The 26,772-nt window shown below is 40.9% G+C and overlaps 1 protein-coding gene across 6 annotated transcripts in view; it reads left to right on the top strand.

Moving 5' to 3' along the window:
• Positions 1 to 283: 283 nt before the first annotated feature.
• The window catches only part of UBR5 (ubiquitin protein ligase E3 component n-recognin 5), a 137,248-nt gene continuing 110,759 nt past the window's right edge, over positions 284 to 26,772 (top strand). For 5 of the 6 annotated variants that reach the window (XM_042923396.1, XM_042923395.1, XM_042923397.1 and 2 more), the window contains exon 1: positions 285 to 386. In XM_042923396.1, coding sequence (XP_042779330.1) covers positions 325 to 386 — 62 coding nt within the window. In that variant the 5' untranslated portion in view covers positions 285 to 324. Of the gene's footprint in view, positions 387 to 26,772 lie in introns of all 6 variants that reach the window. The other variant, XM_042923393.1, reaches the window with a different exon arrangement.

Genomic DNA, 26,772 nt, shown 5'->3' with positions numbered 1-26,772 from the left:
CCCTCTCCTCCCTCCCCAGTCGCCCCCTCTCCCGACGCCCGGTCGCCGGCGGCGGCGGCGCGCCTGGGTCCCGGCCGCCGGCCTCGCACTCCAGCGCGCTGTCGCCGCGGGAGCGGGTGGCGTGTTGATCCGCCCCGCCGGACCGCCGGGCGGCGGACACACGCCCGGCAGGGAGGCGGCGGCGGCCCCTGCGCATTTGCTTCCCTCCATTTGGGGACTGGGAGGCGGCGGCGGCAGTGGGTATTGGGGAGGGGAAGGGGGTTGGGGGGGGTGGGCGAGAGCGGGAGGGGGCCGTCCTCGGGAGGAGGACTAGAAGGAAGCACCATGACGTCCATCCATTTCGTGGTTCACCCGCTGCCGGGCACCGAGGACCAGCTCAATGACAGGTAATAGGGCCGGCGGGCTGGCGGGCGGGCGGGGGGAGGGGCGCCTCCCCGCCCTCCCCTCCCCCACGGGGCCGCGCCGCGGCGGGCGCCGGTATTTACGCGCAGGCCGGCCGGCTGGCGGGGGGGGTCTTCACTGCTCCCATCTAGGCCCCTTCCGGGGCAAACTTCTGGTCCCGGGGGCTCGGGGCCGCGGGGGGAGCTCGGTGTGGACGGTGCCCGCGGTGTAGACGAGAAAAGCGCGCTGCAACCTTCCCCCCCCCCCCCCCCCCCCCCCCGTCTCTCAACGAGGAGCCGCGTTTAACTCGGCGGAGATGGGGGGGGGAATCCAGCTCCCGGGGGGGGGGGCGGGCTGTAATTACCGCCCGGCCCAGGCCCGAGGAATCCATATTAGTCAAAGTTGAATTGAGACAGACAATGCGGATGGGGGATGGTGGAGGTAAAAAGAGAGGGAAGAGGAGAAACGGGGCGAGGGGCCCCGGGGTAGACTGGGTTCGCCCGGGTCCCCGGGAACTGTGTCCGGTGGGGAGATCTGGACCTGCCAAGCCTAGAGATCCCGGGGGAGGGGGAGGCTGATTCCTGGCAGATCGCGGGGGTGGGGGGGGCGGGTAAGCGCCATGATTATTGTTATTATTATTAAATTTGAGCTCCTGCAGTGAGGTTTGCCCGCCCCGGGAGGGGATGAATTCAGGCGGGGGTGGGGAAGTGGATTGGATTCCCTTTGCTCTCCTTCTTCCGAAACGGGTCTGGTAAGCTCCTTCTCCCAGCCCCTATGGTGCGAGCTTTTTTGTTTCCTTTTTTATTCTAATGATAGTGTTTTCCTGAGTTGTAATTTGACAGCTGAAAACCGTGCGTAGAGTCTAAGGAAAACTCTTACGTTTGCAGTTCGCAATGCTGCTTTCTTAAGCTGTAAATTTCTGGGATGGGTTGCTTTGGGTGGAGGAGGAATTATGATTTTTTTTTTTTTTTTGTCTTTAATAAGAAGGCTGTTTTGGCTGTGTGGATTCCTCCCTTTGCCTCCTCCACCGTTCCCTGCCAGTTTAGGATATTGAATTGCAGGGCCACATGCTCTCAGGGAACTAAGATAAAGCAGGAAAAGTTCCTTCACTGTTGCAAAACAAGAGACTCGGAGAAGGTTGAGGGAGGCCTCCATTAAAGTAAGTCTTAGAATTTAGGACTCTGATCTGATGATGGGCTGAAAAATATGGGGCCAGAAAGTGGAGCATTTTAAGCTTCCCTCTCCCCCGATAATATAAGTTGCTTTCTACTTCTTTTGAGTATAAAAGGCTATTTGGACCCAAGTTTAGAAGTTAGGTATGATTTTTGCTAAGTGACTGGGTGACATAAGTTGCGTGACGCCCTGTTTGTCGAGCGCTTCCCGGAGGGAGGAAGAGGCCTAACTTGCTAAGATACTGGCCTTGGTCTCCGAGTATCTATCAGCCTCAGGTGCGGGGGACAGCTTCTCATCGGCAAGCTGGCCACTCAGTTTGCGGCACTGGGTTCAGATTTGTCTAATCTTTGCTGTAGCTATATTGTATTAACACGTTTGTGCAGCTTTTGAAATCCTTTCTGAAAATATTAGCCATTTGGAGTCGTCACATAGTTCCTTTAAATACCGAAATAAGTTTTGTCATTTATTTTGACATTTTGTTTATGTGATCCTTACTCTGATTTTATTTCATTAGAGATAGAGATCTTTTTTAAGATTTTAACATAAGATTTTTTGGTAAATTTTGGAACCAGGCTGGTAGTGAGGATAGGTCTACTGTCATTCATAGAACAAAGTTGATGGTGCTTGTAGTGTAACTTGGCTTGTGACTTAGAAAATTGAACCAAGCAGGAGAGAAGTAGGCCATGTTTTCTATATTAGTCCTGCTTTATATATACCAAGAATCCTGACTAGCTTACTCAGTTGACTGTGCATGCCAAAACCTATTTTGCAGTTGTCTTGGGCACTTTGATTCATTTTTGAGCATTCCTTTTGCTTCAGCTTGTCTGAGAAATTTCCAAGTAATGTATCCTTTTTAAAGCTACCTTTTTTTTTTTTTTTTTTTTCTTTTTTCTTTCCCATTCCTGGGGTAAACAAGTAGTCTTGTTTTTGATTCCTGTAATGTCAGTATACAATATTAAGAATATTTAGGTCATCTTGAGTTTTCATTTCATGAAATAGAAGCGGATTTGATTTAGTTTATAAAATGTGTGCATCGAGGTGGCAGATAATTTGACAAATAGGAAACTGTCATCCGTAAAATTTGGGGGACATAGTTGTGTCTGGTAGCAGTAAAGAATGGTTTGTTGAGATTTGTGAGGACAGCATTTGAGACAGGCATGCACTCTTGATGTAGCTGACTTAGGATGGAGCTGTTCTGTGTCTCCCCTTCTAAAGGAAGGATCCTTTTTGCATGCCTAGTTGCAGACTAATAGGACCAGACTATTGCTGCATTGCTTGAGAAACATCTGTTTACAAAACAAACTGGCCTTCTGGAGTCTTTTAACTGGAATCAGAAGCTCAGGATGGTTTCATCTTCAGATAAAATCTTTACCAAGATTGAGTAAGTTTTGGTAGTAGAAAAGAGTGTACTACTCTAGCTTGACTTTTATATGAGAAATGTTGTCTGTAACAGAAATGAAGTGATAAATGATAGTTTTGGATGAAAAATAAGTAGACTTTATTCTGTATATGAAAAGCAGTAAGATTGGACAGGGAGTGTGATACTGCAAATAAATTGCTGAGTTAAAACGTATGGGGCCTCAAAACATCAATATTTCCTTCTCCAAATAAGTTTTCTTTAGAAAATAGCCACATCCTGTTAAAAATAAAATATTCTGTTCAGTGTAATGGTGTGATGTATCAAATATCTAAAAGGTACTTAGCATAAAAAAAAGTGTGCTTTTTTTCTTTGCCTTTTCAAAATGCTGATTCTTTAATAGTCTTTGTATATCGGGTTAAAATCTTTGATTATTGCCCTGGGACACCAAATAATGAATGTAGTTGGTGAATATGGGTGGGGGTGGCTAGGGTGGAGAAGAGGAATTCAGAGAGCCTGGGATGTTGGTTGTGGTTTCCCAGAGTGATTACAAGGTTTCTGGTGCTGAGTGGCTGGCTCTATGCAAATATTCACTGTTGAATTGAAACCATCCCTGCTCATATACTTTTGTGACATTCTGATTTTCTCTCTAGTGAATTTCTTGAGTTAGTGCTATGTTCCTGCTTAAGTCATTGTTTCAGAGAAACAGCAAAAGGATACCAAGAACATGGTTCTGCTGTGGAGACTGAGGGAAGGGCTGGAAATGCCTGCTCACTAAGATCTCCCTAAGTGCCAAAAAAGTCCCATAGACTGGTCTTTCACTAATGAGTTGAGAAAACAGGCCCAGAGATTGGCAGAATTTATCCAGGGGCACACAGTGGGCTACCAACAGATGAGGTCCACATGACGGGTCTTTTTTTTTTTTTTTAAAGTCCAGGTCTCTTTCCACTTTTCCACATAGCCTATATTCTGGGATATTCCTGCCTTCTGAGGTATTGCAGCCTTAGAACAGGCATCTGTCTTAGAGTTTTGATTTCCCCTTCCTCTCAAGTCCTCCTTTCACTTACGCCTTTTGTCAGGTGGCTGACCCTCTTAACCCTTTTCTAGAACTAGCCTAAGAGAGGCCTTTTTAAGGTGATGTGGGTATGCCATGACTTGTCCCTGTCCTGAATTAATCCTCAGGATGTAAGTTCGTTACGATAGGAACCAGTTCTCATTGTTTGTCTCTGCGGAATTTTCCTGTGAGCTTTGCTTTTTTGGCATTGTAATGTGTTGTGCAATCAAACAGTCTTGGTTGAGTTTGTCATATCAAAAGGGTTTTTCTTTAAGGAGCTTCCCCTTCAGGGGCTGTAAGGCTGCCAGGTAAGATAATACGGAGAGGAGTTTGAAATGTGGAATTCTTAAATCTGGGTTTGTTTCAGCCAGGCTACTTAACATGGGTGGGTGAGTCATTTAACCACTTAGAACCCTTACTCCCTTGTGTCTCCCTCTGCCGCCAGCACCTCAGTCTCTAAGTCAGGCATAGTACCCATCTCACGGTTGGTGAGAAACAGCTGAGATAGTGGGTAGGAAAACAATTATAATGTAGGTTCTGTGGAAAATACGAAGAGATGGTTACTTTTAACTGCTTCTGTGCGTCATCTGAATTTCACATAGAAAAGCAGGAAATCAAAGGGATTGCTCTAGAATGTCCTTAGCATTGATACAAAATCCAGATCCTTAGTCTTAGATCGCTGTTTCTCAGCTGGATGCTGTTTTGCCTCCCCGGGGTATATCTGGCAGTGTTTGGCGATACTTTTGTTTGTCACCGCTGGGGCATTGCTACTGGCCTCTAGTGGGTAGAGGCCAGAGATGCTGCTAAACATCGCACAGTGCACAGTACAGCTCCCACACCAAAGACTTACCCTGGCCCAAATGCTAGTTGTGCTGAGGTTAAGAAATTCTGTCCTCGATTATCTTGAATACATGTAGAGGTAAAAATAAATAGAAATGACTTTTGTGAAGAAAAATCCCAGCAATGCAGTTGTTAGTCTTATAATGTGACTATTTACATTAAAATGAAAAAGTCAGTTCCTTGGTAACACTAGCCAGATTTCAAGTGCTCTGTAACCACATGTAGCTAGTGGCCACCATATAGGACAGTGCAGATACATATCCGTGCCTTTATCACTGAAAGTTGGCTTGGACAACAATGAAGTAGAAAGTGCTTTTTTGCACAGGCCATTGGCATTTAGTAAGTGGTCCTGATTTTCATTAGGAACTGTTGGGTTTTAAAGACTCAGGGTTTTCTTGCCCTCTCAGTAGGAGCTTGAAAATGGAGGTGAATGAAGGTTGTGATGGGCAGATGTTATAATGGTCGAAAGCTGTCTGAAATTTCAGTATGCTACACCAAAAAACACAAGTATTAGTCTGTGTGGGATAGAGCATCACATTACCAGACCAGAGGGGAAGCTCACTGTTTATTTATTGATCGATTATTGAGATTGTTACCCAGACACAGTAATACTAGAGGACTGTGCTGGGGAAGTACAGGCAAGTTTAACTGAAATGATTAAATGAAGTTGATTAAGGAAAGTAAGATAAAGACAGTGTATGAAATAGCCAAACAAAGTATTGAAAATCAAAACATACAGTGGCAAACCAATTTTATAAATCAAGAAATCAGTGACTAAATCGTAGGCTTGGGAGTAAACAGACACACTTGTGAAGGAAATTACACAGTACACGGAAGTGCAACTGGAAATAATGGGGTGAATTTTAAGAGAGATCAGGCTTTTCCCCTAGCAATTAGGTTATTTAGGAAATAGTTTCTGAAGGAAAGTTGAATCACTGAAGGCTGTGTCAGATTGCACTTCAGTAGGGGCGCCTGGCTGGCTCAGTCTGTAGAGTACGCGACTCTTGATCTCAGGGTTGTAAATTTGAGCCCCACGTTGGATGTAGCGATTACTTAAAACAATAAAATCTTAAAAAAAAAATTATGCTTCAGTAGATACTATGGGGTGTATTGAAGGAAGCAGTTTTATATTGCAGGAGGATTTACTTACGTCTTCTTTCCCCCATTTTTATCATATTTACTTCTAATTAAACTCCGGTTGTGGTCTGTATTTCTGTCATTTTGCCACCTTGGCATCCTAAGTAAATGAAAACGGCCTCTCCTAGCTCTGTGTGATTGTGAATTGTTGATTGATTATTATACTTGATTTTTAACTTTTACTCTGAAAATTATTTTTAATCTTCGTATTATGGAGAATTTCAAGCATATACAGAAGTAGAGGCAATAGGATGATGAAGACACGTGTATAACAGTTATCACATAATCTTAGCACTTACCAAATCAGTGGCCAGTTTGGTTTCAACACTCTCCCCATCAGATAATTTAATCGATAATATCTTCAGTATGAATCTCAAAGATGAAGGCTTTAAAATTTTTTTTAATGTTCATTTATTTCTGAGAGAGAGAGAGAGAGGTAGAGCACAAGCAGGGAAGGGCAACAGCATCTGAAAGCAGGCTCCAGGCTCCGAGCTGTCCACACAGAGCCCCATGTCGGGCTTGAACTCAGGAGCCGTGAGATCATGACCTGAGCTGAAGTCGGAACCTTAACCACTGAGCCAGCCAGGTGCCCCTCAAAGATGAAGACTTTAAAAACACCCACACACCGAAAGCAATTCCTTAATATTAAAATTCAATTTGTTTAGATTTTTCTATTGGCACATAAATGCTTCTTTTTCTTTTTTTAAAAGTTTATTCATCTAGAGAGAGAGCGCAAGTCGGGGAGGGTCAGAGAAAAGGGGAGACAGAATCCCAAGCATGCTCTGCAACATTGGTGCAGAGCCCGAAGTGGGGCTTGAACTCCCGAGCTCTGAGATCATGATCTGAGATCAAGAGTCTGATGTTTAACCGACTGCGCCACCCAGGTGCCCCATAAATGCTTGTTTTTCATTGACAGTTTTACACGATAAAACTAAATGGGTTGTAACAAGTTACAATATTTGACATTTTTTGTAAAGATTTTATTTTTAATAAAATTTACTTAAATTTGTATTTAAGTACTTAAACTCGAACTCAAACCCCAAGATCAAGAGTCACATGGCCCACCGACTAAGCCAGCCATGCGCTCCAAACTTTGACATTTTTAAGAATAAGACAATATTTGTATGGATTGTAGCCTTAGAAGGAGGGGTAGTATCACACTGGGAATCTTAAGGTTCCTTGTAGCTTGATGCTGGCACTTCATAACCTCCCGTGGTAGCATTGTATTAGCAGTCACTCGTAATGGTTATGTAATGAGATTCTTGAAATTAAACTTGAGCGATTTTCTGCAGGGCACACTGAGGAATAATATTAAGTCATGTGGAACTTTGCAACGTTCTTCTAAGTTAATGTATAGAAGTGAGACTTAATAAGTTGAACTTGGCTATAAGAAATTACTCTGTTTCATATTTCATATTATTTCATACTTCTTGATTGAATCAATGTTGTGGTTATAAACCTCTTGAAAATGAGAATTATGGTGAGTTCTTAGATAACTGTTTTGTGACAATCTCATTGTTTTTTCAGGATATTAAATAAGGTGTTAAATTTTAATGTTGTTTTAAGGGTAAAGAATACAGAATTTGTCTTGCCTGTGTGGCAAAAGTAATGTTACTTGTTTAGTTTCTGATGGTATCATTTACCTTACTGAAGTGCTTTCAACCTTCTCTACTTTTAACTTGTAAATTGGCTTTATTGAAGTATAACTGACATACAATGTAACTCACCCATTTGAAATGTGCGGTTTGATGAGTTTCGACAAAGGTTTACAGCTGTGTAACCACCATAATCAAGAAAATGGAACATTTGCATCACCCCAAAAAGTTCCCTAGTGCCCCTTTGCATTCTTAGTCCCCTGTCTTGTTCCCACCCATGAAAAATGCTGTTCTATATTCTCTAACTGTAATTTTGCCTTCTTTAGAATTTTGTAGAAATGGAATAGTGTGTGGCATCTTCTGTTTAGCTCATGTAGCCTGTAGTAGTTTTTTTCCTTTTGTATTAGTGGTAGTATTTCATTGTTTGGATGTGCCACAGTTTCACAAATCTGTTTTTTTGCTGGTGTAAATTTGGGTTGCTTTCAGTTTCTGGCTCTTCCTTAGTTTTTATTTATTTTGAAAAATTGTTGTAAAAAACATTGTTGCAGAAGATATGGAAAATATAGAAAATCAGTGTAAAAAGTTTAATAGTGGGGAGCCTGGATGGCTCAGTTGGTTAAGCGTCTGACTCTTGATTTTGGCTCATGTGGGATTGAGCCCCGAGTTGGGTTCCATGCTATCAGTAGATAGCTATCAGCTATCCTTGCTTGGGATTCTCTCTTTCTCTTGTCTCTCTTTCTTTGCTTTGGTAGATCAATGGTGCTACCAGTGTTAACATTTTGGTGGTTTTCTAGTCTCTTTTTCTGTACATAGAGATTTTTGTTTGTTTGTATAAAGTTGTAATCATCCTGGGTAAAAATTTTATGTACTTGAAGTTTTTTTGACTTTAGTATGTTAAAATATTTTTCATACAAGAAAGCTAGTTATTGTAAGAAACCTACATCTCTTTTCTTTCTTTCTTTCTTTCTTTCTTTCTTTCTTTCTTTCTGTCTTTCTTTTTTTCTTTCTTTCTTTTTCCATCTCTCTCTCTCTCTCTCTCTTTCCTTCCTTCCTTCCTTCCTTCCTTCCTTCCTTCCTTCCTTCCTTCCTTTTTTTAAGTAGGCTTCATGCCCAGCATGGAGCCCAATATGGGGCTTGAACTCATGACCCTGAGATCAAGACCTGAGCTGAGATCAAGAGTCAGATGTTTAACTGACTGAGTCATCCAGGCACCCTGAAATCTACATTGTTCTTACAGCAAGTTTGTGTGTTAATTAAAAAAATACTTGTATATATAAAGCGATGATATTTTAGAATCCATTAGTATTGATGGTATTCTAGATTGCATATAGAGCTATGACAGTGGGAGATAAGTCCAGTGTAGGGAGCACTGTGGATTGAATGAATAGATAGATTTTTATTTCCTTCCCTATCAGTTCAGGCTCCATTTTTTTGTGATTCAGAAGAAAAAGTATTGAGATCTACCATTTTAAAAAACTGGATCTGCTCCAGCATGAGTCTGCTGTTTCACAATTCAGGTGACAAGGTGTTCCAGATCTTTATGTGAACTCAGATACTAGATCTTCCTCACAGATGACCGAAACTCCAGAGATGGCCTGTGTGTGAGCAGCTGGAGACCTTCTTACTTGTGGGCGTGGTGGAGATTCATTTAAGATGTTTTGTGACAGTCTGCTAGCTTTGATGTGAGAAGTGGGGGGTGACTGATGTTTTAAGCCTTAAGAAAAGGCCAAATTTAAGATTAGGAAGTTAATAGGAAGACCATTAAGAAAGCAGAGACAGTATGGTAGGGTTATTTTAATATCTAAATTAGGAAAACAGAGTTCTCTATGGGGCTTTGTGGGGAGAGGTATTGGGCTTTTGCAGCTCAATGTCTGTTTTCTTATTTTGTAAGAATGGCTTTGTTTCTTGTCCAGAAGTAATTTGAACTAGTCCATATATTGCTCTGTATCATCATCTGCACGTAGGAAATCTATTTTGTCTTTAAAGGAAGCATCAAGTGATTGGTCTTAAATTGTAAACTAAGCAGGTTTAAACATTTTCTTAGCATGCTTGTGTTTCTAGTGGTGTTTAACCTGAAGTCTTCATCTCCTGTCAGAAATCCCGTAAGTGATTGTGTTTTCCTTCTTTTTTTTTTATTTTTTTTTTAATTTTTTTTTTTTCAACGTTTTTTATTTTATTTTTGGGACAGAGAGAGACAGAGCATGAATGGGGGAGGGGCAGAGAGAGAGGGAGACACAGAATCGGAAACAGGCTCCAGGCTCCGAGCCATCAGCCCAGAGCCTGACGCGGGGCTCGAACTCACGGACCGCGAGATCGTGACCTGGCTGAAGTCGGACGCTTAACCGACTGCGCCATCCAGGCGCCCCGTGTTTTCCTTCTTATCAGGTGTTCTGATTATTATGTGTAGATGGAGAGTAAGGGAGGGGCAGTGATGCTGCGGACCGTATGCTCTTTCCTTTCCACAGTTCCTCTTCGGGGAGGAAGTATAGGAACTACTTTTTCTTTGCCTCCTGCAGTCACCAGCAAGGGATGAATCCAAATTACGGCCACATGTTCCTCCTGATTCCTTGTTAGGTTTCTGTCACTTCTGAAGGGACGCAAAACCAGGACCGGGTGTCTTCCCCTGGGCAGGCTGGCAGCCCAAGGTCTATAGGTCAGAGATGACGTGTGGGCTGACTTTCTTGGCAACAGCTGCTCATCTTTCTGCCACTCCAGAGAGCTGGAGGCTACTGAAGAATGCACACAGCACCTGCATCCAGACACAGGAGTCGTATGTGCTTAGCAGTCACCCCATATCATTCCAGAATGTTTCTGGTTTCATAAAACTCTTTTGAGTGGAGGGGCTAGGGTATTTTTTTTTTTCTTTTTCTTTTTTTCTCTAGGACCTCTTGACTCCTTAGAAGACTCTTTGGAAATGTAAAAAGCTTTTTCAGTTTTCAGGAAGATTTGCTCATTTGATGAATTCTGGGACATTCTTGAGGGGTGATAGCATGTGTTTTTTGGGTGTGGTGTTTTTTTTAAAGGTTTTTTTTTTGAGATGGAGATTTTCTGACAACACTGAATTTTTATAAGAGTAACATAACCAAATTGTAGTAAAAACATTTGTGGCTTTTCTGAGTAAGTAGTGTTTTTCAGTGTCTAAGTGGACCACCATCATCAGGAGCACAAAAGCTTAAGGATTACTGTTTGAAAGGCTCCTGCTCACATTCCTTTGTATTTAAATTAAAATAACTGATGACAGCCGACAGAGCTCTGCTTGCCTAGCCCTTACTGCCTGCAGCCTTTCTTTTCCCCCTCCGACTACTGCTGCTATAGCTATTGCTTGAGAGTAAGGTATTATCCTGCTCCTCAGCATTAGAGTAAATTGGTTTTTTTTTCTACAAATGAAATTTTAAAAAAGTTTGAGTACAGTTATACACATATTAGGTCCTCCCTACAACTATAAGACCCCCGAGAGGGTAGCTTTAGGAAAACAAAAACACATGTCAATACTCATATGGTTACAGTTCAGTGCGGAGAGTGAACCTGGTCCGGACCACTAGCAGACTTGGAAAGACTGGTAGGAGAGGTAGTCGAAGTTTAGCCTGTGCAAATATTTGCCCTGTGTTGCCAGCACAGAGTTTGACCATGGTGTTAGATTGGTCTTCCTTGTTCCGTAAATGTTTGTGTGCTTCTCACCTTCAAACATTGTGCTAACCAAGGAGTAGGTTTCCCTTGGTGCAACAACTGTGATTTATTTGTTGCACCGACCCTTTTTGGAACTTTTGGGATGAGAGGCAGTTGGAACATTTTCTGGCTTATAGGGCAAGTTTGGAGAATAGTGAGGTGATAGATGAGTGGGCCCAGGGAGTGGCATCAGGTGACTGCCATGTATTTTTTTTTAACTGTTTACTTTGAAATAATTATAGACTCACAAGTAGTTGCAAAAATAGTGCAGAGGGCCTGTGTCCCCATAACCTGGCTTACCCGAATGGTAACATCTTGATCGTATCAAGTATTTTTGACATCCTTGCAAACTATTAGAGATTTAAAGGAGCATTTTCCTCATATTTTTGAAAATTGCTTATTTCTCTGCTAAGATAGCATAGATTAGAAGACATAAATTTAGAGAAGATTTGGTATTCTTAGTTGATTTTGAATTGATGAGATATATTCTAGGTAGTGATTAAGTTTTTAGTCAGTCTTTGACATGATGGTGAGTGGAATATAAATTGGTAGTCAGTGGTCAGGGATTTGTTTTTGTTTTGTATCTGACACTAATGGGCAGTGTGACCGTGAATCAGTGATACAACTTTTTTTTTTTTTTTTTTTTTTTTGGTAAAGTGAGTGGATTGGGCCAGATCATGTAGATTTTCTCCACTCAGTGTCTGTGCTCTTAGGATGTGGTAGGGAAAAGGGTTTTTGTATTGTAGAAAGGCTAAGAGGGAGAAGGAAGTGTGTCTATGGTTGTCTATGATTTCTTTCTCTTAAATTTCATTGATGAATGGAAAAATGAACAAAGAAAGTGGGAAAATAGGGTTTACTCTTTTACTTAACTTGTCAACTAAATTATATACATTGGGATACAAAGATGATGGCCTCTACCCTCATGGGGCATTCATTTTATAGGAGAGGCAAACATGTAATGGAGAATTCAGTGCTACTGGATGGTATAAATGACAGGGAAGAAGGACCTGATGATTAAACCTGATGCTTACAAATGGCTTTGAAATTGCTTTGAAGGCAAAGTTGCAGGGTGTGGACCCTGGTTCATCCTCTTATTTCTGTTCTCTTGAGCCTAATGAATTTTCTTTTAGAGACATGGAAGATACTGTCAGTAACCAGGGTTCATCATAGGTGCCTGTATTTGATATTGATAGAGTTTTAATAGTAGTTCAGAACTCTTTTGCTGTGTGAGAGTAGTTTACATATAGACAGTGGTTTTTTCCTTTGCTTTTGGTTTGTAAAAGATGCTGTCCAGGGATAAGATAAGAAGATGTGATTCAGGGGTGTGTGAAAACAGGTTGCTTTGTTGGAGTTGACTAGGAGGGGCAGGGGCATACTTGAACAGCTTACGTAGAGGGTCTGTACTCCTTTGTGCTCATCCATGGTGCACAGGTTGAGATTGACCCTGTGACCACCTTGAAAACTGCCAGGAGAGCAGTGTCATAGCACAGAGACCCTTAAATGTGAGACTGAGTGTCCTCAGATTCCTTGATTGTTATTGTCTTCATTTAAAATACCCAATTTCAGGGGCGCCTGAGTGGTTTAGTCGGTTGAGTGTCTGACTTAGGCTCAGGTCATGATCTCGCTGGTCCCGAGTTCGAGCCCCAGGTTGGGCTCTGTGCTGACAGCTCAGAGCCTGGAGCCTGTTTCAGATTCTGTGTCTCCCTCTCTCTCTCTCTTCTCCTCCCCCACTCATGCTCTGTCCCTCTCCTAAAAACTAAAAACATTTAAAAAATAAAATACCCAATTTCATATAGTGCTCTGCCAATGAATATGCCAGGATTATTTATGGTTATAGATATTCACGGGATAGAACTATTTTCATGGATATGGAATTTCATATCTGATTTAAGACCCCAAGGTGAGACAAAATAGTCAAAAATACGTATCTAGGAAAAAAACCCAAAAATACATATCTAGGGGCTGGCTGGGTCAGTAAAGTATCCAACTCTTGATCTCGGGGTCATGAGTTCAAGCCCCATGTTGGGTATGGAGATTACTTAAATAGAATTGCATATCTGAATTTATTTTTAAATATTTATTTTTGAAAGAGACAGCATGAGTGGGGGAGGGTCAGAGAGAAAGAGGGATGGAGGGAGGGAGACATAGAATCCTAAGCAGGTTCCAGGCTCTGAGCTGTCAGCATAGAGCCTGATGTGGGGCTTGAACTCATGAACTGTGAGATCATGACCTGAACTGGAGTCAGACACTTAACCCATTGAGCCACCCAGGTGCCCCTTACATATCTGAATTTAGATGTATGTGTTTAATTCTTTAAGTTTTGTACTAAGTTTTTATCTTCAGAAGGTTTGTTCTGTGATACTGACATTCATTATCATGTATTCAAATTCGTACAGAATTTGGGAGTGTTACTGTGTACCTGAAAGACTTTGTGTACCATAGATGGGTCCTGATGGGACAGTTGTGAGAACTAAAAAGCCACTGGACTCAGTGTTAGGAGGCTTGGTCCTTCTGCTAACCAGTTGTGTAATCTTGGGCAAGTCATTTCCCTGCAATGAGGCTTAGTTTACTCATTCGTAAGATGGGGGGATGTGTTTGATGTCTGAAGGTTCATTTCAGCTCTGAATCTGTGGGACTGTCGGCCTGTGGACACTGTTTTATGAGCCATAATTGATGTATATTGCTCAGCTTTGCCACTTTAAGATTTGATTTTTATTTCCTGCCACAGACCTCATGTGCCCTTTTGTCCTCATTCTAATAAGTCTGTAAAAGCAGTGGACATTCTAAACCCAGCCCAACTCTTCTGAGTCTTTTTAAAAAATTTTAAATTGCTAGGGTCGATGTATTTAACTTGATGTGAATGAATTTAGTGCAGTTATATTATCTTTTAATTATACTTCCCGTATAAACTTAATGGGGAAGTTTACATGTGTGGCAAAAACTTACTTGAAATGAGGTATGATAAAGCAAAAGTGCATTGACAGTGTAACACCTCCTGGGGTTTGGGAGTGTGTGCTCGCCTTTGATTTCCAGTGAAATGAGACTGTTCTCTTTGCAAGGCTATTTAGTAGGTTCTAGTACTGTCAGGTGCTTGTCGGGGATTCATGTTCTGTTTTTTAGGATGCCTATTGTCATTCTGTATATTAGGCTATAATAGTTGATCCTAGCTTTTTAGCTCTAGTAACCTTAAGTGTACTTGACATTGCTGAAATGTTCAAAATTTTATACCAAGGAGTATTTTAGAATTTTCATATTTGATAGCTGAGGAAATTGAGGGCTGGAGTGCCCACGTGATGAGTTAAGTGGCAAAGACTAAACTGCATTAATTCAGTTTTATTTCTTTTTTCTTTTTGGGATGTGCATGGGAAGTTACTTGTTTTTCTCATATGTATTGACTACTATATATAAGTGCAATTAAATATTAATATACACGCTTTGTTTACACACACGTGCCATTAAAACAGCAAATTTGGGGGTCTAGTGCTACTTTTCAGTTCTAGTCTTGGTGCTACAGTGGTGGAGCTTAGTCTGTGGGAAAGACAGGCCATTACAGGGCAGTGTGAGTACAGCGAGAGGTTTGGGCTTCTTCACCATAGGCACATAGCGTGATCTTGTGAAGAAGGAAAGCTTGCCAGAAGAAGTGGTTAAAGGGAAGATCAGGATTTTGAATAGTAGGAGGTAGGCTGAGAGGCTGGTGCTGAGGGCATGATGCAGGGCCGGATGTTGAGGACTGGAAGAGCTTTGTAGGCAGAAAGAACTACATGTGTGAAGACCCAGCGGTGAGAGAGGGCAGTACATTGGAGGAACTGTAGGAAGCCCAGAATGCTTCGAGCAGTGAGTACATGGGGTTTCATATCATTTGAGTAGTTTTCTTGTAGAAAGGGATGCAGTGTTAACTGTCTTCAAAAATGAGGTTGGTATTATCATGAAAAACATATTTGATTGTGCTAGGTCATATGCTGGCTGTGACTTGTTAATTTAGCAGGTTAGGGTTAGCAACTGAACCAGTGAAGTGAAGGGTGTGAATTTTCCATCCCAGTTTAGGTCAGTTACTTGATTTCATGACTACAAATAGCATCCTTCACCTGTGTCCAGCCTAGTTTTGGTGTTTGTTATTGTTAATGAGGAGAAGCCAGCTTAGATGGATGGTTCAGTTCAGATGCTTCTTTGCTGTTGGGAAAACCCTGCAAATTCTACAGATGGGTTAGTAGTATCAGTTAGATGAGTAATAATGCATTTTTCTAAGAGAGGAAACAGTCTATGATCTTAACCATGTTAAGAACAAAAGTTTCATAAGAAGTGCTGAAAGAAAATGACAGTGCACTTGTCTTTAGGTTATGGGTGATTACTTTTGATGTCTCAGTGTGATTTAGCATTTTATATGCTTCCATATGAGTATGTTTTTTAAAGACTAGAAACAGAATAAGTCCCTAGTGTAGTGTTTTCGTTTAGTTAACTGTTCATCTAAAATAAGGACATGGAAAGCATTGAATAAAGAATACTTATTTAATTTCATTAAGTTTTTTTTTCTCTAGAAACCTCTTATATGAAATACAATTCTTTGTGTAAAAGTAATTGAAGGATGGTTCCGTACATAAATTTATTATTGTAAAAATTTTATTTTGAGCTTTTATATAGAACAAAAGCCCATTAGGATTAGATATTTGGGCATAATTTTTGATTTGTGCTTACAAAAATTTGTTCACAGCCCTGCCCAAAGGAATGGTGTGTAATGAAAGTCTGTTGGATTTTGGACAAGAATTTATCATTTCCATTTTGCACACATAGTTCACCCAGGAAGAAGACAGCTTGTAAAAAACATTGTGGTAAAATTTAAGCACTTATTTTTTCTAGTAAACTGACAGAATTTTCATTATAACATAAATATAAATGAACACTCTGGAGAAAGCATTTAAAAGAAAGTGGCCTAAAGTTTGTTTGTTTGTTTCATTCATTCATTCTTAGTCAACAAATATTTATTGAGGGCTTATTGTGGGCCAGACTCTTGGGCTACAGCAGTGAACAAAAGAGGCAAAAATTCCTGCCCTTGTGGGGTTTTCGTTGTAGTGACATGCTTTTTGTTAATGATTATGAAACACTTCTCTTGAGATGTGAGGTGTTTAATTTCCGTGTTCCATCTATGTGAAATGTATTTTTATTAAAAATTGCCATCACTTAGAAGTATGGGAAAGCCCACTGAGTTAACTGTTCTTTGTAATATCTCTAAGTGGTTTATTAAACATTTTCATCACTGTGCGGGGCCACTCTTTACAACTTGCTCTTCCTTCAGTTTGAGGCTGTGAGCACCATCTGGGAATGCTGAGAGAAGGCCTCTTTGAAGACAGGCTTATTGTGTGTGGTCTTTGCATTCCAGTGTCGCTTTTCCTAGACCTCATGAAATCTTGCATCTTTTGCAATTTCACTTTGCACATATTTTGCATTGGATTACATTGTCTTGTCAGAAAACATCCTATGATCAGCAACAGCTTGACTCCAAAAGTTGTGGAAATGATAGGCCGGGTTGTGCAGGGATGGTTGGAGACCCTTTTAATAAGAGATAAGTGGTTGGTGAAGGTTTTAGCCTTGTCAGTTTTTGTTTCCTTATGCACTCTCCTGACTGCAGGGATGAGGAAATGATAACATTCTATCAGTATGTTTCCTGGTGTGATTGACAGGAGAGCTGTCCTGTGGGTATTCTGTTAGTTACTAGGGAATATGGAAGTGTAGGGTTTTGTTGATGTTACATAAACGTTGGTTTTTATTTTGAGATAAGATTTACTACTCAGTTAAATAGATTTCGAAATAATCTGCTGGAAAGAAGTGTTTAAAGGAGTTCACAGATGTAGATAGTATAAACTACTGTTTTGTTTTTAAGTTTAGCCCATTTGAAAGGAAACTGGTAAGAAAGATACCAAAGATGAAGCATAAATGAAGCTATATTCATATACCACTGGAACTAGGACCAAAGAAAATGGGGAAGTTTTCTTTGATCTTCATTCTGGTTTTTTATTGCTCTGTAATAAACCACTCCAAATTCAATGGTATAAAGCAACAATCATTTGTTATTATTTCTGGAGATTGACGGTACTCGGCTGGGTGGTTCTTACTCTAGGATTCTTATGCACTTGGAGTCAAATGGTAGCTGGAGTCATGGAGAAGACTCCATCAGCTAGGGGCTGGAACAAGGGAGATTCCCCAGGCATCTCTAACCCCAGTGGTCTCTCTGTGTGGTCTTTCCAGCACGGAGGCTTCAACGTTGCTAGACTTCTTAGGTGGCAGCTCAAAATTTCAAAAAAGTGTGTCCCTGTCCCAAGAAGCACCAGCCTGGAATGCCTTTTTATGCCATAGCTTTAGAAGCCATGCAGAGTCACTTCTGCCTGATATCTTCCTCAAGAAGCAAGTCATAAGGCCTGCATTAAAGGGGAGGGTAATTAGACTCCACCTCTAGGTGGGAAGATTGTCAAAGGACTTCTAGGTTTTTTATGAAGTTTGTTTATTTTGAGAGAGAGAGAGAGAGAGCTTGCGCAAGCATGAGGGAGGGGTGAGCAGAGAGAGAGGGAGAGAGAATCCCAGGCAGTCTCTTTGCTATCAGCGCAGAGCCAGATGAGGGGCTCAAAACCATAAAGGGAGATCATGACCTAAGCTGAAATCAAGAGTCAGATGCTTAACCAACTGTGAGCCACCCATGCGCTGCTATAGATTTTTTTTTAAACCTCTGTGACCATTTAAAAAAGATGATAAACTAATGATTATCAGAAGGAGATTTGGATGCCATGAAAGTTTTAGAAAAGATTGATATCATGTATTTGAAAATAGAAGCAATGAGGATTTGACATTTGTGGCACTGGACATAATGCATTTTGTGATAGTAGGAACTATTAATGAACCTAGTATTTCCAGACAGAGGTACTGAACTTGACATTTGAACAGTTGAACATCGCAGAGGCCCCCACAAAGCATCTAGGTCCAAATCACAAGGGAAGTGTTCTTTTGACATCACTGGTATTACTCCTACAGTCAGGTGGTTGATTTGGTGCATTATTTAGGAAATAATGAAACATTTGATATGTTCCGAGACTTAAAGATTGCAGTGTGGGCAAGTAGTTCTTTACTATAACTGTGCTCAGGTGCAGTATGTATTTTCTATGAAACAGAATTTTCTCTGGATAAGAGCTTCTCGGCTTCATCATCCATTTGATTAGTCAGCTCTGGGATTGAATGTTTTCTATTTGCAGAGACCCATCTGCCTTGAAATGACTAGGTTTTGCTGCTGAGTCTATTTTAATGGTCCTTTGCATGCCTACTATGTGCCAGGCATTGTGCTAGCTATGGCTGTGTGGTGGCATTCCGGAGAAACCTTAACAGCCAGTTCTAAAAGGAGAGTTGCAAGCATTTTTGGGGCAGAGTCATTGTGGTTGAAATAAAGGCATAGCTTAACAGATGATTAATAGGAACACCATGTCTATTTGCATGTAAAGTTTGTTAGAAGTAGGCCTTAATATTTCATAGCTTTGCCTGAGGCGGTATTTTGATATTTGTGGTCAATTTTAAAGGGATGTCAGTCGTGTGTCATTTTTCTCGGTGTTTTGCAGTTTTGTTAAATGGAATATGTGATGAAATTGCAGCATCTTTTGTGTCAGTGTGAAAAAGAAAGACCCTGTATTCATTTTGTATATTCAGTACCTTCTGCCATTTTGTCTGTTTCCGATCAGAAGAGGCCGTGTTGTTGTCATTAGAAAATGAGAATGTGGGATCAGTCAGTTACTAAGGGCCTTCCCAGGTCTAGCACTCAAAGTGGGATGAGGGGCAAGAGACTGGGTAGAAGTTTTGGATGGTAAAGGTGGTAGGAGGTATCAGCTAAGTTAATTTAAGTTGATTTGTATTTTAGGTTTTCTGGAAGCTGAGACAAAAAAGCAATGGCTAAAAAATCACATTGCTTATTATGTTATATCAGAGTGGAACTTTTTTTTAATCGTGCTCTGAGATAAATTTTTAGTGAATCCTTTTTCCAGTTAGAGATCTTAAAAAGCCCAGTGGACAAGGAGTTTTATAATTGACACGCAGGTTTTCTTTATGTGGTACATCACGAGGTTTGCTCATTTTAAACATTATTTTTAGCGTTGTTATTTCTTACTATGTACAAAGCATTATGGCTTCCAAACATCCTCTCATTTAACACTCTGGCAGCACTGTGAAGAAACTGGACTTGCAGGAGGTTAAGCGTGTTCCCAGGCTGCACAGCAGGGAAGTGTTATGAGGGTCTCCAAGCCCAGGCCCTTAGTTATTAAGTGGCATCAATGGGCTCTGCTGCTGAGGCTCAAGGGTACTTTTATGTGAAATGAAGGAAGTTTTAAACATTCTTAGATGAAAACAAAATAGCATAGCAAAGGCCTGTGTTGTAGTCTTTGAAAGCTGTACATTAACATTTATCTTGTGCCTCCATGAATTTTTTTTTTTTTTTTTTTGCTTTCAAATTTTGATCTGTTTGCGGAGGACAGGATCATCATTGTGTCTTTTCTTCCTTCTTGCCTGGGGTTTGGTGGAGGAGAGGGGACCGCTGTATGAAGTGACCCTGTTCGGTTGAATGTTTGTCATTCATTTCCGAAGCCAGTATGCTGGCACCTATTTATTAAGCTCTTGCTGCACTCTATCCTGACATGCTAGTGTGTGAGATGGTGGGCTGGGGGACACATTAGACTCATTCAAATGGTGACACTGAATTGTTTCTGCCCTTTATGTGCTGTTTGGGTAAGGAAGGTTGTGGACAGTTGGTCTCTGGTTTTGTATAATATTCTAGTGTTTTTAATCTATGCGGTACCTACAACGTACTAAATATACAGATGTGCAAAAAGTTCAGTCATAGGTCATTTCCTGAAGTTTACCTATATAGCTGGGAAAATAAAATAGAAATGTAAAAAGTAGAAGAGCAATATCAGAGAACAGTTCAAAGCAGTAAATAATTAATTTGTAGAATTGAATAGAATTGATGAGAAGTTTTGGAGGAAGTCAAAAGACAAAGTGCCTACTGGACCATAGTATCTTAATTATACTTGTAGATATTTGATGTGTAACTTGGGTAGGATAGAAGCAAATTTGGAGAAGTTGAGATAACTGGGATTTTAATAGATATCATAGTTTTCATCATTGTTGTAGTACATAGGAACTGAGAAGTACAGTTTTCTCCACGAACTTCAGTTCTGTCTAGTTGGTATTGTTACAGGTCAGTGAGGAGATATATTTCAGATGTCTCTCAGTGCTTGGTTTTTAAAAGGTTATGACTGTAGGTATTTGGAATTGCTCTTTGCTGTGTTCATCCAAAGTAGTACTGCCCATAGATAATAGAGTTCTGTGTCCCCAAATTCCTTTTGTTACCAGTTCCCATTTAGCAGTTCCTTTTCTTTCATTCGGTCAGAAGTGGTAATGACAGTAATAGCAGGAGCAACTAACATTTTGTACCTGACTGTACTAAAGATGCCGTGTGCTACAATACCCTGTTGGCTCAAGTGTGTGAGTAAAATTTGCCATGATAGAAGTAAATTTACGGTCCAAGTTATTTCTGGGATGTGTTGAGGAACTCAGAAACCGTTTGTGGATCAAAATTCTTGATTAAGTTTAAAGGTCAGGCTTTTTTAAGTCCTGATGGTTGTGGTTAGAGTTTTTCTGGCTTGGTTACTTTATGGACTCTGGTCAAGCCAATAACTCACTGGTAAGAGAGTTTAAAAATAAAGAGATAGGGGTCAAGGTGCTCTAGACTTGGTAATTTCGGGAAGAGTTTGAGAACTTTAGTTTTTTAAAGAGACCTTTGTCCCTAGGGTTTGTTTTGTTTGTTTGGCTCTGTTCCTAGCTCTTGTCCCTTACCCCAAGCTCTTGCTTTGCTGATACTCATTCATCTTGAGAGTATTTAAAGCAGTTGAAAGTTGCACATATACATTTAAACACAAATAGTACCTTTACTTTTCTATCACTTTTGTAGATGAGACCATAATCACTGCTGTGAGATTGAATAAGTGAATCTATATAATTTCCATGCCCAAAAAGGGAGGAGGGTGGATTTTTTTTTTTTTTTTTTTTTTACTTAGTTAACTGTTTTGGTGACATTTTAAGGACTTTTGGATCTAGTTTTGAAAGTTTTAAAGAGTTCTTTTTTCCTTAAAGCTTGTACCTCTTTCATTAGTGTGCTGTTTTGTTCCTTTATTTAGATAAATGCACATTTAAGTTTTGTCTGTATACTGTTATTGGCTAAGATACAATTTCTGGTTGGGAATAATTTTCCCTCATAATTCTGAAGGCATTCCATCATTGTCACATAGCTTACAGTATTTCTTTTGAGGAGTTCAGTGCCCTTTTGACTCCTGATCCTTTCTACTTGACCTGTACCCCCAAGGCTTTTAGGGTCTTCTCTCGATCTCTGTTGCTGAGAAGTTTCCTACTGATGTGCCTTGATGTAGGTCTTTTCCCCGTTTACTGTATTTTGGGCCCCAAACACTTGGTAGGTCTCTTTATTTGTATTTGGGCTTCAGTTCCTGGAAATTTTAGAATTTCTTTAATACTCTTTTCTCCCATCCATTTTCTCATTTTTCTTTTTTTTGGGAGAACTCCTGGTAGTTGGATGTTTGACACCTCCACTGCTACCCTGATTTACTTATCTTTTTACCCCTCTTTTCCATTGCTTTGATTTTTTTGCTTTATATTATGTTGAAGCTTTTTTTCTTCTGTTGGGTCAGTTTCCCCAGAGTGGAATCCAGGGAGGTAAGAGCTTGGCTGCGAATGTCTGGGATGGGAGCTGGCTTAGCCTTCTTTTCAATAAACAGCTTTTACTTCTTCCACTGTGCCGGTGCCTGCCTAGCTGGGTGTCCCCAGGTTGTTACTCTGGTTGAATTTCTGTAAGTAGGGACCAGTTCTGGCAGAGTCTTGAAGGGACAATCTCCTGTTCCTAGGATGGGGATCTTAATTGCTCCTTATGCAAAAGAGTCTTCTGTTTGGGTACCCCCAGACTTCATAAGTACCTGGCACCTCCAATTAAAATTCTTAAGAGTTGTCTGTTCATTTTTGGCATCTCCCCTGCATACTGTAGGTTTCAGTTTTCTCTTGTCTACTAGGTCATTTGCCACTTTTCTATCTGCTTTCCTGCTTCCAGCATTTTGTTGACATGCTGTTTGAATGCATTAGCCTTCTCTTTCTCTTTGTCCTTGTAACTTCTTTTAAAAAAAGGTTTTTTTAATTTATTTTGAGAGAGAGAGAGAGTGCATGCGTAGGGGAAGGACAGAGAGAGAGAGAGAGAGAGAGGGAGGGAGGGAGAGAGAGAGAGAAAGAGAGAGAGAATCCCAAGCAGGCTCTGTGCCATTAGCACAGAGCCTGATGCGAGCTTGAACTTGCAAACTGTGAGATCATGGGCTGAGCCAAAACCAGGAGTGGGTTGCTTAACCGACTGAGCCACCCATGTGCCCCTGTCCTTGTAACTTTAGAATTCATTTGTTGTCTTTTAAAATTCATTACTTGTCTTTTTAGAGGATTGCAGGAGGTAGTGGAGAGAAACACGTTTAATTACAAGTCCTATACGAGAAGAGAGAGACAGAGCACTAGCAGGGGAGAGGCAGAGAGAGGGAGATCCAGAATCTGAAGCAGGCTCCAGGCTCTGAGCTGTCAGCACAGAGCCCATTGCAGCGCTTGAACTCACGAACCGCGAGATCATGACCTGAGCCGAAGTCGGACACTTAACTGACTGAGCCACCCTGGTGCCTCTGTCGTAGATGACTGTCTTTGCATCCTATCTACTCCTCTCTGTGCAGAAAGCACAGAGTGAAGAAGCCAGCTCTCTCCCATCTCTTCTTAAAAGGGCACTAATCCCATCAGGAGGGCCCACCCTCATGCCCTGATTACCACCCAGAGGCTCCATCTCCAAATGCCATTACGTTGGGCATTAGAGTTTCAATATATGAATTTGAAGGAGGGGGGACAGAAACATTGACTCCATAGCACCCAGTGTGATTTTTATATGATTTCTTTCTGTAGCTTGTATATATTTCGTGTAATCTCTGCTTATGTATCTGAGGTTCTTGGCCATGGCACTGTGCTCTCAGGAGAGGCCTGAAGTGTACTGTTGACTACTTCACCATAACCCTGTGTTTTCCTCCTGAAAATGAGTATCCCAGGATGTGCAGACTTAATAATTTTTCAAAATGTACTCAAGCCTGGCTCAACATTTAATGTGGGGAGGCCTCTGTTGGTCTTTTCAGACATGAAAAAAGTTCTTCAAAAGTTACTATAGTCAGGGCTTGTTTTTTTCTTTTACTACCTTTTTTGGAATGTTTTCTTATATTCTTCATCTGGTGAGGAGCAGGAAGAAAGATTTTCTTTTACTGTATTTTCTTCTTTATTAAGGTTCTCTTCCAAGCACTTACGTTGTTCTGTAGAGCCTTCATTTTGTATGATTTCATATCCACACCAGGTAGCCAAGTGCAAGGATTCTTGTGTCTGTGACCCTCGTATCTGCTGTTAGTAACGTCCACGTCTGTGAGGTACATTCGTCTTTCTTTTTTGTGTTTCCGTCCTATCAGCTGCCTTTAAGTAATCTATTTTGATATTCAGCCTTAAAGGGAGATTTTGATTAAAAAAATAGTTATTTGATCACAGAAAGGTGATATATAGTTTGCCTCCGTTATTCATTCTCATAGTTGTACGTTGACTAGCAGATTGCTCTAGCACCGTCCATGGTTTAGATGACTTATAAGGAAAACTAATTCACATCTTAGAATTATCTTCTTGGCTTCCTGAAGTGTTTTTGGAGAACTTTAATTTTTTTAGTTGTGTAAGAGCCAAACATTTTTGTTTGTTTAATAGATAAGTCATTATAAATGTTGTTATTCGAATATGCCCCTTTTTGTGATGAATCCCAGCACCCTTCATGGCCTGTTCCAAAATCCTGACGCTCCTGAAAGCCCTGGCCGTCCCTCACAAAATCTTTTTCTTCCTCCTCCTCCTCCTCCTCCTCCTCCTCCTCCTCCTCCTCCTCCTCCTCCTCTTAACTAATCTCTGCATGCAGCATGGGGCTCTAACTCAAAACCCTGATATCAAGAATTACATGCTCTACCAACTAAGCCAGCCAAGCGCCCCTCTCACGAAATCTTCTAACTCCAAATGAATCCTGTCTTCTCGGTGATTCATGCTTAGAACACTCCTCTCAGCACCTGGTTTACCGTTTTATTATTTGTCTGTCTGTGTGTATAGTTTGTTTTTACAAGTATATTGTAAACTCCTTAAGGTGTGTGGATTGAATCAGTGGGTTTTCAATGTTCCTTTTTTTTCTCAGGCTTCCTAAGGGGTAGATCACACTGTCTTCTGTAGCTGTGGCTCGTGGTTTGATACGGCTCCCTGCCCCCCCTAGGGCATTTTATAGCGCTATTTACTTGTAATACTTCACACCAGGCCTTATACTCTGGATGTTCAGGAAGTATTGTTGATTGAATGGGACCCTTGGCAGGTGTTGGTATGACAGCAAGAGTAGAGGCCTGGAGAGGTTTTGTCTCACACCCTCCCTCCCACCTTTTACTTGACAATTGCAGGTAACCAGTCTCTATGTCTATAGTCTGCTGTTTTCTCAAATGGAAAATGAGGACACTGTTACATCAAGGACTTGATATTAAAAATCTGTATGTTTGTTTTCCTGAAATCAAATTAAATATAATTCTGTGCTGGTGCAGTTTCTAAGAAAATGTTCACAGTTCAGGAAACTTTAACCAGTTCATGGTTAGTGAGAAAAGATTTTTGAGATTGTTTTTACTACTTTCCAAATTTTAAAGTAATCTTTTTATGAAGTATTGGTAATGGTGTCCCTCTCCCCCCCCCCCCCCCCATCTAATTTGGCAGTATGAAAGGTTGGCAACCTTTCCTTTGTCTTTATAATTTGAAGGAAATTTTATTTATCTGTTAAATCCAGAAGTCAGAGATAACATGCTTTTTTATACCTTAAAATCTGTGACTCCCCTTTGGGGACAGGTTTCTATATATTTGTTAGCTCAAGCTTGTAAATATACCTTTTCAAAGTCTCTGTCTTTACTAATATGTATTTTGTCTGCTTAAATTATTAGTTTCTGATAGAGGTATGTTAAATCTCTCCTTGGAGTTGACCATTTCTCAAATGGTCAGTTTTTACTTGGGTGTATTTTTGAGGTTGTGGTGTTGAGAGTATTCAAATTTATGAATGTTAATGTTCTTGGTGGATTATTCCTTTGATTGATATGTAATGTGTCTCTTTATTCCTCTTAATACTTTCTTTTCTTTACTCTGATAAATTTTGACTTTTAATTGTGGGATGAGCAGTTTGAATAAGTAGATTGATTTCTCCTATCTGGATTTCATATTTTCTTATCTTTTATCCTGCTGCTTTTTTTCCTTCTGTTAGAGTCCTAGTTTTCTGCATTCCCTTCCCTTTTTCTTCCTTCTTGGTTTGGAAGCCATAGATTGTATTTCTGTTCTTTTCGTGGTTACCGTTAAAATTTTCAGCTGCAGTGTTTTCAACAAAACCGGCAGCCCATTCCAACTTCCTCGTGAGGAACTCTGCTCTGGTACCGGGTCACTCACTGGGGAGCACTTTGGGCTTCATTTCCCTCCTGAGGAGATGTTTATCTCATGTGTGGTCTCACCTTTGTCTTTTGTTTTTCTCTTCTCTACAGTTGTCTTTCATGGCTGTATATTTAGAGGAGGGGAGGTTTTCCCAGAGTGAACTCACTGTACCAGCTCTGCTCTACCCATTTTTCCTCCCTTTGGTCCGCATACCTGTACATCGTAATCTGTAACTACTTGCTAATACATTTTGTTCCTTCTGTTTGTTTTAGTGTTAGCCACTTTTTTCAGCTTCAGATGGAAGGAAGAGAAAGAACAGGAGCACCCAAACCTGTGGGAGGCCTTTCCACAGGCTGTCCGCATCAGGCTTGGTGAAATGCTCAGGGTTAAGAGGAGGAAAGTACAAAGAACTTAGTGCTGGACAGAGCGACTGTAGGGTCTTACTGTGAAGTGGTCATCTTTCCCAATTGTATTCCCATCGTAGACTGGCTCCGTTTTGTTCGATTTGTTAGCTGTTTTGCTCTGTCAGCATTAAAGCATTATAAAGATGCCGCTTATTTTTGTGGGAAACGGGAGGGCTACGCTGCATGTTTCAGCTCTGATGATGGCGACTGAGTTTTGCAGGCCTTCCTGTTCTAGCCCAGCGCTTGCTAGGACAGGTCTGCGACGGAGGCGGTTCTGAAGAGTGCCAGGCTAGAGATGAGTTTAGTGTCCGGATGTGTTTCACAAATTACTCCACCACCTTCCCCTTTTGGGGGATTGACGTTTATTATGCAGAGAGGAGGTAGCTGATCAAACCAGTAAACCTGCTAGCTCCTGGTGCTGCAAGATTGAGAACTTAGTTCTCTGGCTAGTAAGCGATTTTCAGGCATTAAAAAAAGCATGGGGAAAGAATTTAGCAGTTTGGGAGGATAAATAGGGATTGGCAGGTAGGAGGCTGATGTCCTTCATAATCTTCCCCAGGGTTAGCCCTTTTAAAGCATCATTATCCACACGCCATGTAAAAG

Source organism: Panthera leo, chromosome F2 (genome assembly GCF_018350215.1).
Source record: "Panthera leo isolate Ple1 chromosome F2, P.leo_Ple1_pat1.1, whole genome shotgun sequence".
Classification (NCBI taxonomy): Eukaryota; Metazoa; Chordata; class Mammalia; order Carnivora; family Felidae; genus Panthera; species Panthera leo.
This window is presented reverse-complemented; position numbering and strand designations above follow the sequence as displayed.